At 35.9% G+C, this 16,081-nt stretch overlaps 1 protein-coding gene across 4 annotated transcripts; it reads left to right on the top strand.

Moving 5' to 3' along the window:
- Positions 1 to 1,406: 1,406 nt before the first annotated feature.
- Positions 1,407 to 14,317, top strand: Lanb1 (laminin subunit beta-1). 4 transcript variants are annotated; one of them, XM_072893790.1, is made up of 15 exons: positions 1,407 to 1,787; positions 2,368 to 2,518; positions 3,760 to 3,813; positions 4,001 to 4,087; positions 4,520 to 4,745; positions 4,962 to 5,258; positions 6,515 to 7,077; positions 7,294 to 7,473; positions 8,135 to 8,460; positions 8,863 to 9,273; positions 9,575 to 9,770; positions 9,960 to 10,406; positions 10,676 to 11,183; positions 11,610 to 12,693; positions 12,833 to 14,317. In XM_072893790.1, the coding sequence occupies exons 2-15, from the start codon at positions 2,452 to 2,454 to the stop codon at positions 13,799 to 13,801; spliced, it is 5,415 nt and encodes a 1,804-aa protein (XP_072749891.1). In that variant the 5' UTR covers positions 1,407 to 1,787; positions 2,368 to 2,451; the 3' UTR covers positions 13,802 to 14,317. The 4 variants fall into 4 exon arrangements, with proteins under 4 accessions (XP_072749891.1, XP_072749889.1, XP_072749888.1 ...); XM_072893788.1 differs by lacking the exon at positions 4,001 to 4,087 and having other exon boundaries at positions 1,408 to 1,810; XM_072893787.1 differs by lacking the exon at positions 4,001 to 4,087 and having other exon boundaries at positions 1,408 to 1,787.
- The last annotated feature ends 1,764 nt before the right edge of the window (positions 14,318 to 16,081 follow it).

Raw genomic sequence — 16,081 nt, forward strand, 5'->3', positions numbered from 1 at the left:
AATCAATGTATGGTCGCGCGGAGGAACGGAAAGTGGGATCATCGCAGAGGAAGGAAGCATAGCGTGGGCCGCTTTATCTGTATCCCGGCTACGATAGCAGGATGCCATTGCCTTCTCTTCCTCGTCTCGCCTTTCCAGGACAGCTCGCTTCCCATCCTCTTCCGTCGTGTCATCAAAGATTAATGAGAATCGAGGGCACTGCGTGGAGCAACGAGTCTGAAATATCGATGCTAGATGCTACGATGTAGTAATTACTTGAGTATCTGTTTAGGCGATAACGAGAAGAGATTAAGTGTATGTACGAGCATTTAATATCTTTTTAAATTCTCCCAAATTTACAAGCTTTCTTAAATATTAAACGTAATTTATTACAAAATATAAAATTAATATTAAAAAATATATATTTTATATTTGTGACACAAGAAATTATTTCGCGACTTTGAAAATTATTTACAACACCTATAATCTTTTTTATTATATTTTATGTAATGAATAATTGCCGATTCCTCTATCCATATGATATGTATAATTGTCTCATACACATCAGAAATTTATATAAATATATAAGATTTGATTTAATAAATAATTTATGTCATTTAAAGTAAATAGATATAAGATATAAGATTACTTCTAATGTAAATTGAAAAAATTTGCAATATCAAATATTGTTTACATCATAAGAAGAGAGCTCCGTTTATTTCTTGACAACAAAGACTTTAGAAGACAGTAAAAATACCAAGTGTGCTGCACGTGTGCAGTGATATAAGCATCATCGACATAACGGGTGTGCAAAAATATCTTGTGACTCTCAAGGATTCAGATTGGAGTAACAATGATTTGGAGCTCTCCATCTGTAAACTTTCTGGGACATTGCGCGTCAAAAGTGATATCGGGCGAAACAGAACATTGACCTGTGATAGAAAAACCTCTATGATTTACATTTACATTTATTTAAGGGAAAAAAATTCTTGATTACTCTCTTAGTAGATATTAATTGTCAACAAAATTACCTATAAATTTCACGGAATATTTCTTAGCAAGAGCATTTAAATAATATATTTCCATTATATTGACATTTAATGATTTAAAAACTCTTTCAATAATATACTGGATATCTTTTATATATATATATATATATATCTTCTGTAAAGGAACACCATATATACATGTTGAGATTCAGTGTATAAGTAAGTTATACTTAAAAAAAAAATCAAATTTCTAGTCAAAAGCACAAAGCAGAAAGTTTTCTAATAACGTTTTTCCAAAATCGCTCGCAAAATTTCTCGTAACACACAAAAAAAAAAAGTCGTCAGGTTCCCAACAACTTATCCGATTTGTCCACTATGCAGACCGACCCACTCGTCTCTTTTCAAGTCCGTCGTTCCCTCTCTCCGTAACTCTATGTACGGCACTGGTGGGCACCTCGAGCGGAGTCAGAACTTGGCCAGCCGAGGTTCACAGAGCGAGAGACGCGTATCGAGGCGCGTCTACGCTACGTTTTTCATTTTCCACCTCCGAATTTTCCGTAATAAGTCTTCACCCGCACCTGTCAAAAGACTCCGTCGAGCCACGGAAGTCTACGTCTGGAAACGTGAAAAAGAAATCGGGTTCAGTGACACGGCCAAGAAAAGAATTTCAGTTCAGTTCAGCAAGGGAATTCCGATCGTGTTACTGTGAGATTTCTGTATACATATCACTGAGAGTGCAAGAAGTTCGAAGCAGCGCTTATCTGGAAGAAGGAAAAAATATCTCATCTTAAACTGCTCTAGCGCGTGAATTTAACGTAGGTGAGCGCTGTTAGAGAGAAACGGTACGATAATTGCAATATTAATTGCAATGAGAATCGCTTTTCGCTCTACAGGTGTGCGGAAGTGTGTTTGGCAATGATTGTTGTTTATTACCTGATCGAAAAACACGAAATAGAGAAACTTTTTATACTTTAAAATTTAATAAATTATTTATTTATAAGTTAGAATACGTTCGGTGTAAAATTATTTTGAGATAATTATCGACTGATATTATAATTTGCGTACACATTTTTTAAATATTTTTACTCTGAATCTTATTAAATAATTGTTAAAATTAAGGACCTTACTTCTCCTCTGTTTGTTTTTAAGTGTCGTTTAAAAATTCAGACAACAATAATTATCTTTAAAAATTATTTGCTACATGTTGGTGATAATCTTCCTCATACGTTTTTGCGATTTAAATAAAATTATTTTACTTGTTGAACTAAACGAAATCATGACAAGTTAATTGAACAAAGTCATATTAGCAAATTAATTGAATTAAAGAAACATTGTCGTGAATTTTTGATAACATATTTCAAATAATTTTATATTTTAGAATTATATTTTATTTTCATAGAAAAACTCTTTCGAATCATCGTCCATGGCTTAGCAATCATTGCGAAAAATCCACAAAGACGGAGGTAGAAAAAAAATCGGAAAAATGCTCCATGCTCATTACAAGTACATGGCCATCGCTACTTTAATTATTATACTTACTATCTTAACAGGTATGTAATAATCAATATTATGTTGTTTAGATATCATTAATATACGTCGTAATTATAATCTATTTTCACAAAGTAACTAAATATTTTAGGTTGAAATATTTAATATGTATATTGCGCGTATCGAGACATCAAATTTCGAAAATTGATTTATTCAAAACATATTTTTACAAATTACATTTTTTCAGTCTTGTTTCAAAGCTGCTTGCACTATTAAGCGCCATATTTTATAACATTGTTTTTACTTTATATATTACATGTGTAATAAATTCGTATTCTTTTAGATTGACAAAATATTGTTCCATCTCATTAATTTCCCCCGTAATGAGAAGATTTATTTTATCCAATATGATTAGATAGTGATATGACCTCGCGACCTGCTCTTCTTTTGAAATCGGCGAGTTTATTTCGGCTTGTAAAATTTAACTGTTCAGTAAAAATAGAAAAATATCTTTATATATATTTTTCGACTCTAAGATTATTCACAAATAACGACGTGCAATTGTGCGAATCGAATTGCACGCGAATACTTGTGCAATTTACATTTTGCAACGATATAGGTATAATGTATCAAAGATACGATATAAGAAGAATCATTCTGGACGTAACGAACTATCTTTTACAAATTTTTTTATCTACGGGATGAATTCGAAACAGAACGGTAAAATATTGATAATTTGAAGATATTAAATATGATATTTAATGTTAAAAATTGAAAGTTTAATGAAAGATTGATCTATATCGACATTTTCTCTTGGAAAAAGCCTAGTTTCAAAGTCATCAAAGAATTTACAAGTAAAATATGGCTTGCACCCCAGAAACACCGTCTCTTCTTTCATTTCATTGAGAGCTTGAAGATATTCTCCAGAGCTGTCTTCTCTCGTAAACATCTGGCTATCTCTTGCGATAGCCTCTACCGGTAGTAGAACTTCTCTTGATAACTGGGCGCGTTTTAGCAGCATTTGAAACAATTTAAATAAATTATATTACATTAAAATAATTATTTCCGCGAAGTTTGAAAAGCAACGGATTAGGAATAAAAAAACACACTATGTCTTATGTAATTTATTCTGTTATAAATTTCGGAAATTTTCTGTTTTATTTTCTGCTATTCTCTATTTGTGTTTATACATATAATTTTTTAAGAAATGATACACAAATTTCTTAAACTTCAATATTCATTATCGTACATTAAATAAGTCTAAAAAACTCGAGCTTTCTTTTAACATTTTATTTGTTTGCAGGATCTGCGAATTCTCAGTATGGACCGAAAGATCATTACAGAGGACCACCTAGAGGTAAAAATCTAGCTTTTCAAATTTGTTTTTTATCCACTGCCGATGTAATTTTTATTGATATAGTTTTTCTTACAAAAGAATCTTACAAAAAATATGAAACTTTTACGACAATTATAAGACGTCGCGCTATAGTAATATAATATAATTATATACAGAAAATATGAAAATAAAGATGGAGGTGTTATAGGATCGGTGCAGAGAGGCGATATGTCACCTATGGAGGTGATGACAGAACGTCATAATCGGCTAGGGCCGACCGTTCCCAAATCAAGAGGTAGTTTCGTAGTCAAAAGCGTAAATACACACGCTTGACACATTATTCCAAAAGATATTTGGCAGAACACACATACCCTGTAGTTGTTTTGGTATAAAAGATTCCTCATGAAAATCCTTTATCATGGTTGACAATAAAACATTATTACCCAACGTTAATTCTTTTTTTTTTTTTTAATTGATATGAACGTCGGTGTGTAAATATACGTTTATCAGATGTTTGTAATGCATATTGATCCTCCCCTATATAATGTGGTAAAGGTGTCGTACGAGGGGCGTTAATCGACACAAACTAACCGGTAACTGGGACACCGTATCCCCCTTTACAATATCTAACGCATATCGGCATGATACATCGGTATGCAATGGTGTCTAACAAAATTGATGTATATTGAATTGCGAAAGAATAACGCGAGAACCTTTTTTGATGCAGGATCTCACGTGAAGAGACCACATCCCTGCGAGCAAAGCTCGTGTTATCCCGCAACCGGAAACCTGCTGATCGGCCGTAAGGATAAATTAGGCGCTTCATCGACATGTGGTCTTGCGGGTCCTGAAAGATTCTGCATTGTTTCCCATCTTAAGGAAAGAAAGAAATGCTTTTTCTGCGACGCATCGCTACCCAAACAGCAGCATAACATCGAAAACATCGTCAGCGGGTAAAATTATTTTATTACTATCACTGCAATTTTTTTTTCATCGTACAATAAACACGAATATGATGAATAATTACGATAATTCCTATAGTTATTTTAAAGTAATAATATATAATTGTAATATTTATTTGATATAGTGACAATTGATAATAAAAGTATAATATATATTAATTACATGCATATTTTAAGATTATTAAAAAATATAATTATAAATTTAAGATCGTGGTGGCAAGCCGAGAATGGAGTAGAGAATGTCACGATACGCTTCGATCTCGAGGCGGAGTTTCATTTCACGCACATCATTATTCGTTTCCAAACTTTCCGGCCAGCTGCCATGTTGATCGAACGATCGTACGATTTTGGACAGACCTGGCAGGTATACCGGTATTTTGCTCACAATTGCGAGCACTATTTTCCTGGAATTCCTACTCATCAACCTCAAAGATTAACGGATGTCATTTGCGAGACAAGATACTCGGCTGTGGCACCGTCTACTGGCGGCGATGTAATTTTCAGGTAAAAAAATATATAAAAAATTCCTTTTTTTATATTATGATTTATTAAATTATATACTTCATTAGTTTATATATGTTGAGATAATTTTAAAATATTCGTCTGCAGCTTGACTTAAATTTTTCGAGAAAAAGTTTTTTTAATTACCGATAGTACTTTAATGCGTTAATATCAGTACATTAAAAAATTTTTGTATTTTCCTTGTTTTGTGCTTTAAAAAAGAACATTGTTTTGTTTCTTAAAATTTTATTGTATTTTGGACACTCTGCAGCTCGGTAAAAACATTTCTCTCGAAAAATTTAAGTCAAGTTTCATAAACTACAACATTTTGCCTACAAAATGTATTTTTTTAAACATTCTTACAATTTTTTTTTTTGACCGAAATACGTACATAATTATGAAACTAAATCTGTGTTTTTCCGACATGTCGATACTCGTCGAAAAATTACTGCAAACGAAAAATTAAAAAAAAACATTTCAAAGCTTGAAATTTCAGCTTTAAAGTGCTATCAATAGTTTTTTAATCTTTTTAGTATTTATATTACTATTAACAAAATAAGAAATACGGAAAATTTAAGGATGCTTAATACTTTTGACTATGGCTACAGGTCATTTTATTTATTTTTTTGACAGAGCGCACTTTTGAAGTGCATACGAGGCACTCTGTCCATTTTTCGACCAGAGCTTCGTGTAAAGAACGGATGTCAATTTCGCGTTGCTAAGAAATCCTTTTTTTAATTATTAAAAATAGAGAAAGTATTAGCGGTGTACGCAAAGTTCATCGTCTCGTTTGTATTCTTTTGATATATTAATTTGACTGTAAAATATTGACTGTATTAACAAGAGATAAAAATGGGATTAATTTTCCTTGAAATGACTGCCACGTCCTACCCCACTATTGTGTATAAATGGATCAACGTCAAAAGACAGGCTGATCAGCTGATACAAAAATTCCAAAGTAAAATCCAACAATTTATACATACTTTAAATTATTTTATTGTATCAATTTATTTTACACTATGCTTTTATTTAAATTCTCTTTTATTTGTCCCTCCACGTGCTCGTTGGACACGCAAAATTTCAAAGTAAAATCCAACAATTTTCATGCATACTTTAAATTTTTTTATTGCATCAATTTATTTTACACTACGCTTTTATTTAAATTCTCTTTTATTTGAACTGATTATAATGCATTATTGTGACTACTGATTATTATTTATTCGACAAACGTGCGATTAATTTGCATCGATATATTTCAGGGTGTTGCCACGAAATTTGGAAATCGACAATCCTTACTCGAGGGAAGTGCAGAATCTCTTAAAGATTACAAATCTCAGGATCAATATGACGAGATTACATACATTGGGCGACGATTTGCTCGATGATCGAGCCGAGATTCGCGAGAAATATTACTACGCTATCCAAGACATGGTAATTCGTGGATCTTGCTCCTGCTACGGACACGCTTCCCGATGTTTGCCGTTACCGGGAGTCATCGACGAAGAGAACATGGTCCATGGCAGATGCGAGTGTACTCACAACACCAAGGGACTCAACTGCGAGCACTGCGAGGACTTTTACAACGATCTACCATGGAAGCCTGCAGTCGGTAAACAGACGAACGCCTGTAGGCCGTGCAATTGCAACAACCACACTACTTCGTGCCACTTTGACGAAGCGGTTTACGAGAGATCGGGAAGAGTGTCTGGCGGAGTCTGCGATAATTGTCAGCACAATACGATGGGCCAAAATTGCGAACAGTGCAAACCGTTCTATTATCACGACATGACGAGAGATATTTCTGACCCAGATGCTTGTCAACGTGAGTTTTTAATTACTTTAGTCAATTTATCGTCAATTAATTTTTTGTTAATTAGTTATTTTTTATAATGTTTGATTTGTAATATAATTTTTTTAAATAAAAAATCATTATTTTTTAACTGCCTCAATTTTATAGAGATAAATGTAAATAATGTACTGAAGATAAAATAAAATACTAAATTTGAAATATTAAAGACTTACTATTTTTTTCTTACAGCCTGCGACTGCGATCTTGGTGGATCCCTGGACGATGGTATATGCGACTCGAGAACGGATCTTCTCAGTGGTGACGAATCCGGACGTTGTCACTGTAAAGCAAACGTCGAGGGACGTCGTTGCGACCGCTGCAAAAATGGTTTCTGGAACTTTGATCCCGATAGTCTTGATGGCTGTCAAGGTAAAAAAAATCATATATACCGTAATTTATAGGAAAAAATTAGGCAAATATAATTTTTTTATATTTCATATTTAATATTTAAATAAAGATTAAATTTATTTTAATTATACGAGATATGAATATCTCTACGTTAAATCTACTAACAAGGAACTTTGCGAACCTGGAAATTCTGATTTTAATAAAACTTTATATACATGTAGGGAATAAAATCAAAAAATTTGGAAAACAATTTTTTTAAATCTTATTAACGTGATTAAATAGAGGTCATTTTACCATAAAACTTTTGTATAAAATATTTTTTTATATATCCCTAATAATTTTCGAGATATATCGAGAGAAGTAAAAAACCACTTTATGTATGAGGGGTGACTTTACCCCTTAAAAACGTTTTTCCGCCACAACTGAAAATTTCTAAATTCATCTATTTATCTCTCCTACATGTATGCAAAGTTTCATTAAAATCAGAATTTCCGGGTTTGCCAAGTTTCCTTGTAAGTTTGTTGATTATTTATTTAATGATTAAACTCATTATTATTTTTCTTTAACGCGACTCGTGAATGAAATAGATTCTACTTATCTTGATAAATCAAAGATTTCTAATAGAGATTCGACAATGAATTTTCCAAAATCATGCAAAAAATGGATTATTTTTAAATTAAAGCCTGTACCTGCAATACTTTGGGCACCGTCGACAATCAGGGTTGCAACGTGGTAACTGGCGAATGCACGTGCAAGCGTTATGTCACCGCGCGCGATTGTAACCAATGTTTGCCGGAATACTGGGGGTTATCCGAAGATCGCGACGGATGCAAACCCTGCGATTGTGACCCTGGCGGTTCCTACGAGAATTCCTGCGACGTCATCACTGGCCAGTGTAGATGTAGACCGCATGTCAGCGGGAGAACCTGCAATCAACCGGAGCAAAGTTATTACACTGGCTCATTAGACTTTCTTATTTACGAAGGAGAGTTGTCCAGGGCTACCGATGTAAGTTTTCATCAAAGAAAAATTTTGAATTTTAATATTATTTATTAATATTGTCGTTGAAAATATTATTCTCAAATAGTTTGTAAAAAATGACAGACTAAAATTATAAAATAAAAAAGTGGCAAATGTAAACAGTAGTAATAGCTATTACTTTCTTTTATTATATTAAAAATTATTGTATACGTATTTAAAAAAAATACAAATATTAATAAAATTGTAAATCAATAAAAGTATAAATACATATAATTAAATCCAATTTAATGTATAGATAAATAAAGTAGAGTATACAAAAAAAAAAAAAAAAAAAAAAAATAGATTCGCTAGAATTTTAAAAATCATTTATTTTATTTCTCCATTTAAATTCTCGAAATAATTTTAAAATCAAAATACAATTTTTTTCAGAACTGTCAAGTGGTGATCAGAGAACCTTACCGTGACGGCAGAAATAGCACGTGGACCGGCACGGGTTTCATGAAAGCTCTCGAAGGCTCGGTATTAAACTTCACTATCGACGACATTCGCAGATCCATGTGGTACGACGTAATCGTGCGATACGAACCGGTACATCCGGGAATTTGGGAGGACGTGCAAATCATTGTCGAGAGAGATAGTCTGCCGGATCCTACTGGACCGTGCGCTGATTGGAGACCCGAGCAGGATCGTTTGTGGGCTCAATTGCCCCTACGTTCGAGAAGTGCCGTGGCACAACCGGCCGTATGTCTTGAAGCGGGAAAACGATATAATCTGCTGTTGCAATTCCGCAAATTCACTAGCCATCTGGATACGCCTACGGCCTCCATCTTGGTCGATTCGGTAATATATGTAGTTTTGATTACATAAATTATTAGAAAAAAATATATACCGACTAATCACACATATTAAATCGCATAATGTATTTTCTGTAATACCTACGCTAGAATATATGAATACGAATATAAATACGCGTGAGATCGATACATAAATATTATTCAAACTTAAAAATTAAGAGCCCCACTACATTTTTTCTAGATATTAAATATAAATAAGTTTCTTCTAGCAGTTCAAATCACGATAATGATAAAATATTAAAAATTATGACAATTTTTCATTATTTGTACCTGTGTGATTTTTGCAGATTGTTCTGAAACCGAAAATAGAGGTGATACCTTTCTTTAAGACACCGGGTTTGGGTGAATTGCGTCGTCAAGAATATGAACGCTATCATTGCAATGAGTTCTTTAACGATGTCAATAGCGTGTGGAGTAACGTGCCCGACGTCTGCAAAAAGTATCAGAATAGCATCGGCTATTATGTTTTCGATGGTGCTCATTGTAAGTCGTATACATAATATCTAATATCATTGCTTTGATTAAATAAAAAAATCGCGATGATATTTACCAGTAAAATTGATCTCTATGGTGGAGAACTACACTGGGACAACTTTTCCATTCATGCAATATTTTTTTAATTCCGCTCATACTACTTAATTTTTTTCAACAAGTATGAATATTAAATTTCAGCCTGCGAATGTAATCCGACGGGCTCCCGCAGTCTTTTGTGCGAGAACTACGGAGGGACGTGTCCGTGCAAGCCAAACGTGGTCGGCAGACGTTGCGATCGCTGCGCACCGGGAACGTACGGGTTCGGACCCGAGGGTTGCATCCCTTGCGACTGTGACGGCGTCGGCGCCCTCGACAACTTTTGCGAAGTCGAAACCGGTCGCTGCAAGTGCCGTCCCAACACCTACGGCAGGACCTGCGGCCAATGCGAGCCCGGTTTCTGGAACTTCCCGCACTGCCAACGCTGCGAGTGCAACGGACACGCCGACAGCTGCGACTCGAAAACCGGGGCTTGCATCAATTGCCGAGATTTCACCACCGGGCACAATTGCGATCGTTGCGTCGACGATTTCTACGGCGACCCGCGGATCGGTGTGGATATACCTTGCAGAGCGTGTCCCTGCCCAGGTAAGCGCATTTCTCTGAAAGATTTTTATTAATAATAATTTTTTACACATGTCCTGATGTCTTTTCTTTTTATCGAAACAAGACATGTAAAACTTGTTAATCACACATTTATAATTATTCGACTTGTATATTTTCTTTCTTCTTTTTTGCAGTAAAAAAAAAATCAATAAGTAGCAGCAATAATAACTTAAAAATTAAGGACTCAGTTTATTATGATATTTATTTAAAATAAAATATATTATATTATATGTCTTTGTGCCACGTTACAGGTACTCGCGAATCCGGTCATTCCTACGCCAACAGCTGTTCATTAGACTCTGTAACGCAGGACGTGGTGTGCGAATGTTTCGAGGGATATTCCGGTCCTAGGTGCGAACATTGCGCTGAAAATTATTACGGTAATCCGGAAATACCGGGCGGTAACTGCGAGCTATGCGACTGCAACAATAACACTGATTTACGTCGACCTGGTAACTGCGATCCAAACACCGGTCATTGCCTGCAATGTCTTTACGACACCGATGGTTCCAACTGTGAGATCTGCAGAGCCGGATTCTATGGAGACGCTCTTCAACAGAATTGTCAAGATTGTAGATGCAACGTCCTGGGTACTGACAAGACTGCAGGACCGTGCAACCATCGTACAGGACAGTGTCCGTGTTTGCCGCACGTCATAGGACAGCTTTGCGATTCCTGCGAAGAGAATCACTGGAGAATAGCGAGCGGACAAGGCTGTGATCCTTGCGAGTGCGATGCAGTTGGAAGTATTTCAGACAGGTCCGTTAAAAGTACACAATTTGTCACGTTATTCATAAACATATGTGTCTAAAAATATAAATTTATTTGTACTATTAATTATAACAAAATTAATTTAATTAGTTTATATATTAATTTCTTGCTACAAATATTTTTCTTTTCTGAATATTCTAGCTTAATAGAATTTTTAAAATTGATTTTTTAAAATAAAAACTTTAATATAAGTAGTTTAATCTGCTTCCTTTTTCAATTTAAGAAAAAATTTAAATTTAATTTTTTTATTTTAAAAATCTTTTCTCTTTTAAGTAAAATGTTTATTTTGATATCTTTATATATAAGATTAATTTCTTCAATTTCTTGAAAAAACAGACTATTTTATTGAACATCGATTCAAGACAAGCTTATCATATAAAGCAGACGATAAAAATAAATATATTTTATGTGCAGATGCAATCCCTTCGACGGAACTTGCGAGTGCAGGCCAGGATTCGGCGGTAGACGATGCAATGAATGTCAAACAAATTTCTGGGGCAATCCGAACGTGGAGTGTTATCCGTGCGAATGCGACGTGATCGGTTCCGCTAACCAGCAGTGTGACAGAGAGACTGGACTGTGCGTCTGTCACAAGGGGATCGGTGGCGAAAAATGCGACCAATGCGATCGCGGTTACCATGGCGAGGCACCGCAGTGCAGTCCATGTGGCGAATGCTTTGACAATTGGGATCTGATACTGGACGGTCTCAGGAACAAGACAAACGCCGTTATTCAAGAAGCTTCGAGGATACAGAAAGTTGGCACAACCGGCGTTTACAGTCAGGAGTTCGACGACATGAAGGAGTCCTTGAACGAGGTCCGGGATTTGATCGGCAACACTACCATCAGAAGCCAAGACTTGGAGGTGTTGGACGATTTAGCAAATGAATTAGCGAAGAATATCTCCGATTCGTCGAAGCAATTGGAGGAAGCAAACAATCTCTTGGAGAATCTCAGTCAGCGTGTCAATCTCGGCGACGTCGCGCTGAAGAAGTTGCGAAACAGAACCAACAGCCTGAACGAAGCCGCTGCCGACCTGCGGGAAAACGCCACCAGGTTGCAGGAAGAGAACGTGCAGGGCGCCCTCAACGTGACTCAACAGATGGCCGAGCAGTCCAAGCAGGCCGAAAAAATGGCAAATGGCACCAGTAATATACTGGCTGACGCGGAACGTTTCCGCAAGCATACGGAGAATCTTTTGGCCAAGAATCGCGCCTCCGTAGACGAAGCGCAGGAGAGGAACAAAGAGTCGTTGATGAAGCTGAACGAGAAACTGAAGACGTTTAGTACGAATATACCTGAGTTAAATCTGCAGATGTGCGGCAGCAACGTGACGGATTGCAGTATTGTCTGCGGCGGTGCGGGTTGCGGCTTCTGCGGAGGTTTGTCTTGCGACGTCGGCGCGGTTAGCAAAGCCAATCAGGCTCTGGATGTCGCCAAGCAGCAGGCTGCCAAGATCAAGAGTCATAAGGACGAGGCCGAGCAGCTGTTACGTAATGTAAGCATTATTTAAAAAAAAAAAAAAAAAATAGTGCATATTATAAATGGTTAAAGATTTTACGAGAACTTTAATTTCTCCGTAATTTTGTCTATAATTATATTAAATAGTTTATTCAATTATTAATTTATCCTTTTAGATGAGTCAGATCAAGCAAGACTCGACAGCGGCGAGATCCAATGCTCAAGATGCCTTCAACCACGCGTGGGATGCGCGTAATCGCTCTGACAACATCACCAAGGAGCTGTCCGACATAACAAAGAAAATCTGGAGCATTTTGGACGATGAACAGCCCACGCCGGCTATGGTCAGAGATCTCGCGAACGAGGTGCTGGCAAAGAACATCCAGCTGGAGCCGGACGAGATTACGCAGTTAGCTGATCGCATCAAAAGTATCGTCGGCTCGCTCACCGACTCCGAGAAGATACTCGCTGATACTAAGGACGACCTTCGTCTGGCTCACGATCTCGAGCAGCGCGCTAATCGCACCAAGGAACTGGCTCTGGAGAAGCAGGCTTTAGCGAACAAGGTGATTCTGTTGTTGAACGACGCGCAAAAAGCTCAACATTTGGCGCAGAATGCCATCGACAAGGCGGAAGCTGACGTGTCCAAGTCTCAACAGGATCTGGCGGACATCGCCGACTTGACGAAGGACGCTCAGATCCAAGCAAACAGCACCACTCAATCGGTGGAGGCACTGGACGGTCGTCTGAAGCAACTGCAGACGCAATCCGCGAAAAACGCCTTCGTCCTGACGGAGATCGACATGGAAGGGAAGAAGGTCGCCAACGAGGCGCAGGTAATCGACGGCAAGACGAAGAAACTATCGGAAGAGTACAAACGGGCGGACGAGTCGCTGAATCACCGGGTGAACAAGAGCAAAGGTGACATATTGCGGGCAAAGAGGCTCTTGCAGCGAGCCTCCGAATTGACAGCGGACACCTCGACCAAGTCCAAGGACTTGGACGGCATGGAAAGCGTTTACAAGGACAACGAACGACTACTGACAGATCTGATGAGCGACATCGACGCGCTGACGTTGGAAATGGAAAGACACCTGGCTGAAATCGAACAAAAGTCGCAACTGTACAGACAATGTTCCGCTTAAAACTGCCTGCAATTATTAGCAACAAGAGTCATTGGTATTTTTCGAAAGAATTTCGTCTGTAAAGTATATACGATACGTATGACAACGATGCGGATATATTTTTTTTTTCCTCAATTATAATATTATATTTAACACATGGGCGTCTCTCGATAAACATGATAGAATCGCTCGCTTTACAGACGAGATCCTTACTAATGCACATTTTATACTGAAAAATTTTATTTTTCACAAGACAGGTGCTTTATACTTGTGCAATAGCTGTGGTTTTTACCGCGATTTGTAGAAAATAATGTGCGTATTGCGCATCTACATTGTATATGCAATCGCAAGTTATATTCTGCATAGAATTCTGCGAGAAGCAAAGAGATTATTAGTGCCATAAATGTAAATGGAGGGGCCATTAGTAGTTGTAAAAAGGACGATTCGTACGTGTATCGGTTACATTTGTCGCTCTTTAAAACGAAATCGTCAGCAAGGCGCCACTTTCTCTTTTTTTTTTTTTTTTTTTTTTTTTTTGCTTTACTAAAATTTCTAATCCCTCTTTTACAAACTTTACAATTTTTTATCTTTCATACATTCTACGTCCATTGATATACGGTTTTTTACACTTGGTACTTAAAGGAGAAATAAACTGCAGCAAAGTATTCCATAGATACAGTAAAGATAGATGTGTCTGACGTAATGTAAATAACTAAAATAAATATATAAACGCAGGAGTAAGAGATATTAATATAAATATTCTGCGACACATAATTATACTCTATCGAAGACTTTTGCAGAATATTCAATATATCGCATATATTATACATATTTCACTACATATTTCATCTTTGAACAAAATGCAAGGTGGCCTTATTGCAGCGCCTGTAAATAATTACAGATCGCTCTAACATGTAAATATTTAACGTTACAGTTCGCATAAGTTCACACGATATTTTTTTTTTCTTTTTCATTTTTTAATTCAAAATTTTTTTCTTCGATTTTAATATCAATTCTTTAAATTATAAGAAATAATATATTATAAATTCTTTTAATTATAAGAATAAGAGAAAGCTTCGTAAGAAATAACACACCAAGGAAGAGATTTACGAAATTTGTGCGATTAGTCTAGCAATATGAAAGTGCAAAAAAAAAAAAGATCCATTATTTGTGTATTATCATCGCACGCGATCGAGCCTTATACGTTATATCGAATATCATCGAGAGAATTTTCTCTTAAACGAGCGAAAACAATGCTATGATTAAACCAAAAAGAAATCAAGAACGATATTTAATGATATATGCATAATTATATTTTACAATATTGTAATATTAAAGAAATAAATGAGAGTTGTGCCAAAAAAAAAAAAAGAAGCAATTATGATCTCGGCAAATCCATAGACTAAGATGCTTTCATTGCATACGTTATATCATATATTTTATTATATTTTAATATGAAATCTATTGTTATTTCTATTATACATTAAAGATCTGCAATTTGAGATAATCACTTATCTTTGTCCTTGCGACTTATTGTGATATCGCGCAAGGAAATTGTCGGAAATATCATATCACACATTAATGATAAAATATTTCCTGTTACATATACTATATATATTTTTCATTAAATGTAATGCAAGCATTCTATTAACGTGACTGTTTAATGACATCCGTCAAACTACAACTGTTTATATATTAAATAACGTCGTTATATGTTTCTCCAATCTTTCTCAACACTATTCTAATGCATTCGATCCGTAGGCCCTAGAAATAGGTTTTGTCGTTTATTATTGTAGAGTCTGGTTACGTTGGAGCCATGTGCGTCGATTATATTCTCCCTTAATGAATGTCATCGTAGCATCGAATGCTTCTGTTCCGATTTCGAAAGAGTTCGAAGCAGTTCGGGTAGCAGTCAGCTTTCTCAGCCCTAGTAACGCGCGAAGAATGCTCTATTTGTCATTTCGACCCGTTCCTTAAACTTCGCCCTTCTCCCTTTCAGAGGAGAGTCTACGCACACTACGCTCGAATATTTCATGAATAGCGCACTGTTCAATTCAAATGGCGTATGTGTTCAGAGCAGTCCGCGCACAATGGATTCATTCAGTACGTGAATCAGTGGTTCTCTATAGAGATGAAGGAAATTAAACGCGGAAACGCTTAAAACTTATAATTGCAAAAAGTATTAATTTTAATTTTCCTTCAAAAAATTGTTAAACTTTAGATTAGTTCTTTGATGAATAAAACTATAACAAACAAGTTAGAAACGTAAAAACGGCGAGAAAATTAATTTATTTGTTAAAT

The sequence above is a fragment of the Anoplolepis gracilipes genome, chromosome 6 (assembly GCF_047496725.1).
Source record: "Anoplolepis gracilipes chromosome 6, ASM4749672v1, whole genome shotgun sequence".
Lineage (NCBI taxonomy): Eukaryota > Metazoa > Arthropoda > Insecta > Hymenoptera > Formicidae > Anoplolepis > Anoplolepis gracilipes.

Excerpts from the sequence above, each read along its gene's own strand:
- Lanb1 (XM_072893790.1), top strand. The coding sequence starts at position 2,452 with ATGCTCCATGCTCATTACAAGTACATGGCCATCGCTACTTTAATTATT. Across the intron at positions 9,771-9,959 it reads TGTTTTCGATGGTGCTCATT|CCTGCGAATGTAATCCGACG; the intron begins GTAAGTCGTATA and ends ATTAAATTTCAG. Across the intron at positions 12,694-12,832 it reads CCGAGCAGCTGTTACGTAAT|ATGAGTCAGATCAAGCAAGA; the intron begins GTAAGCATTATT and ends TTATCCTTTTAG.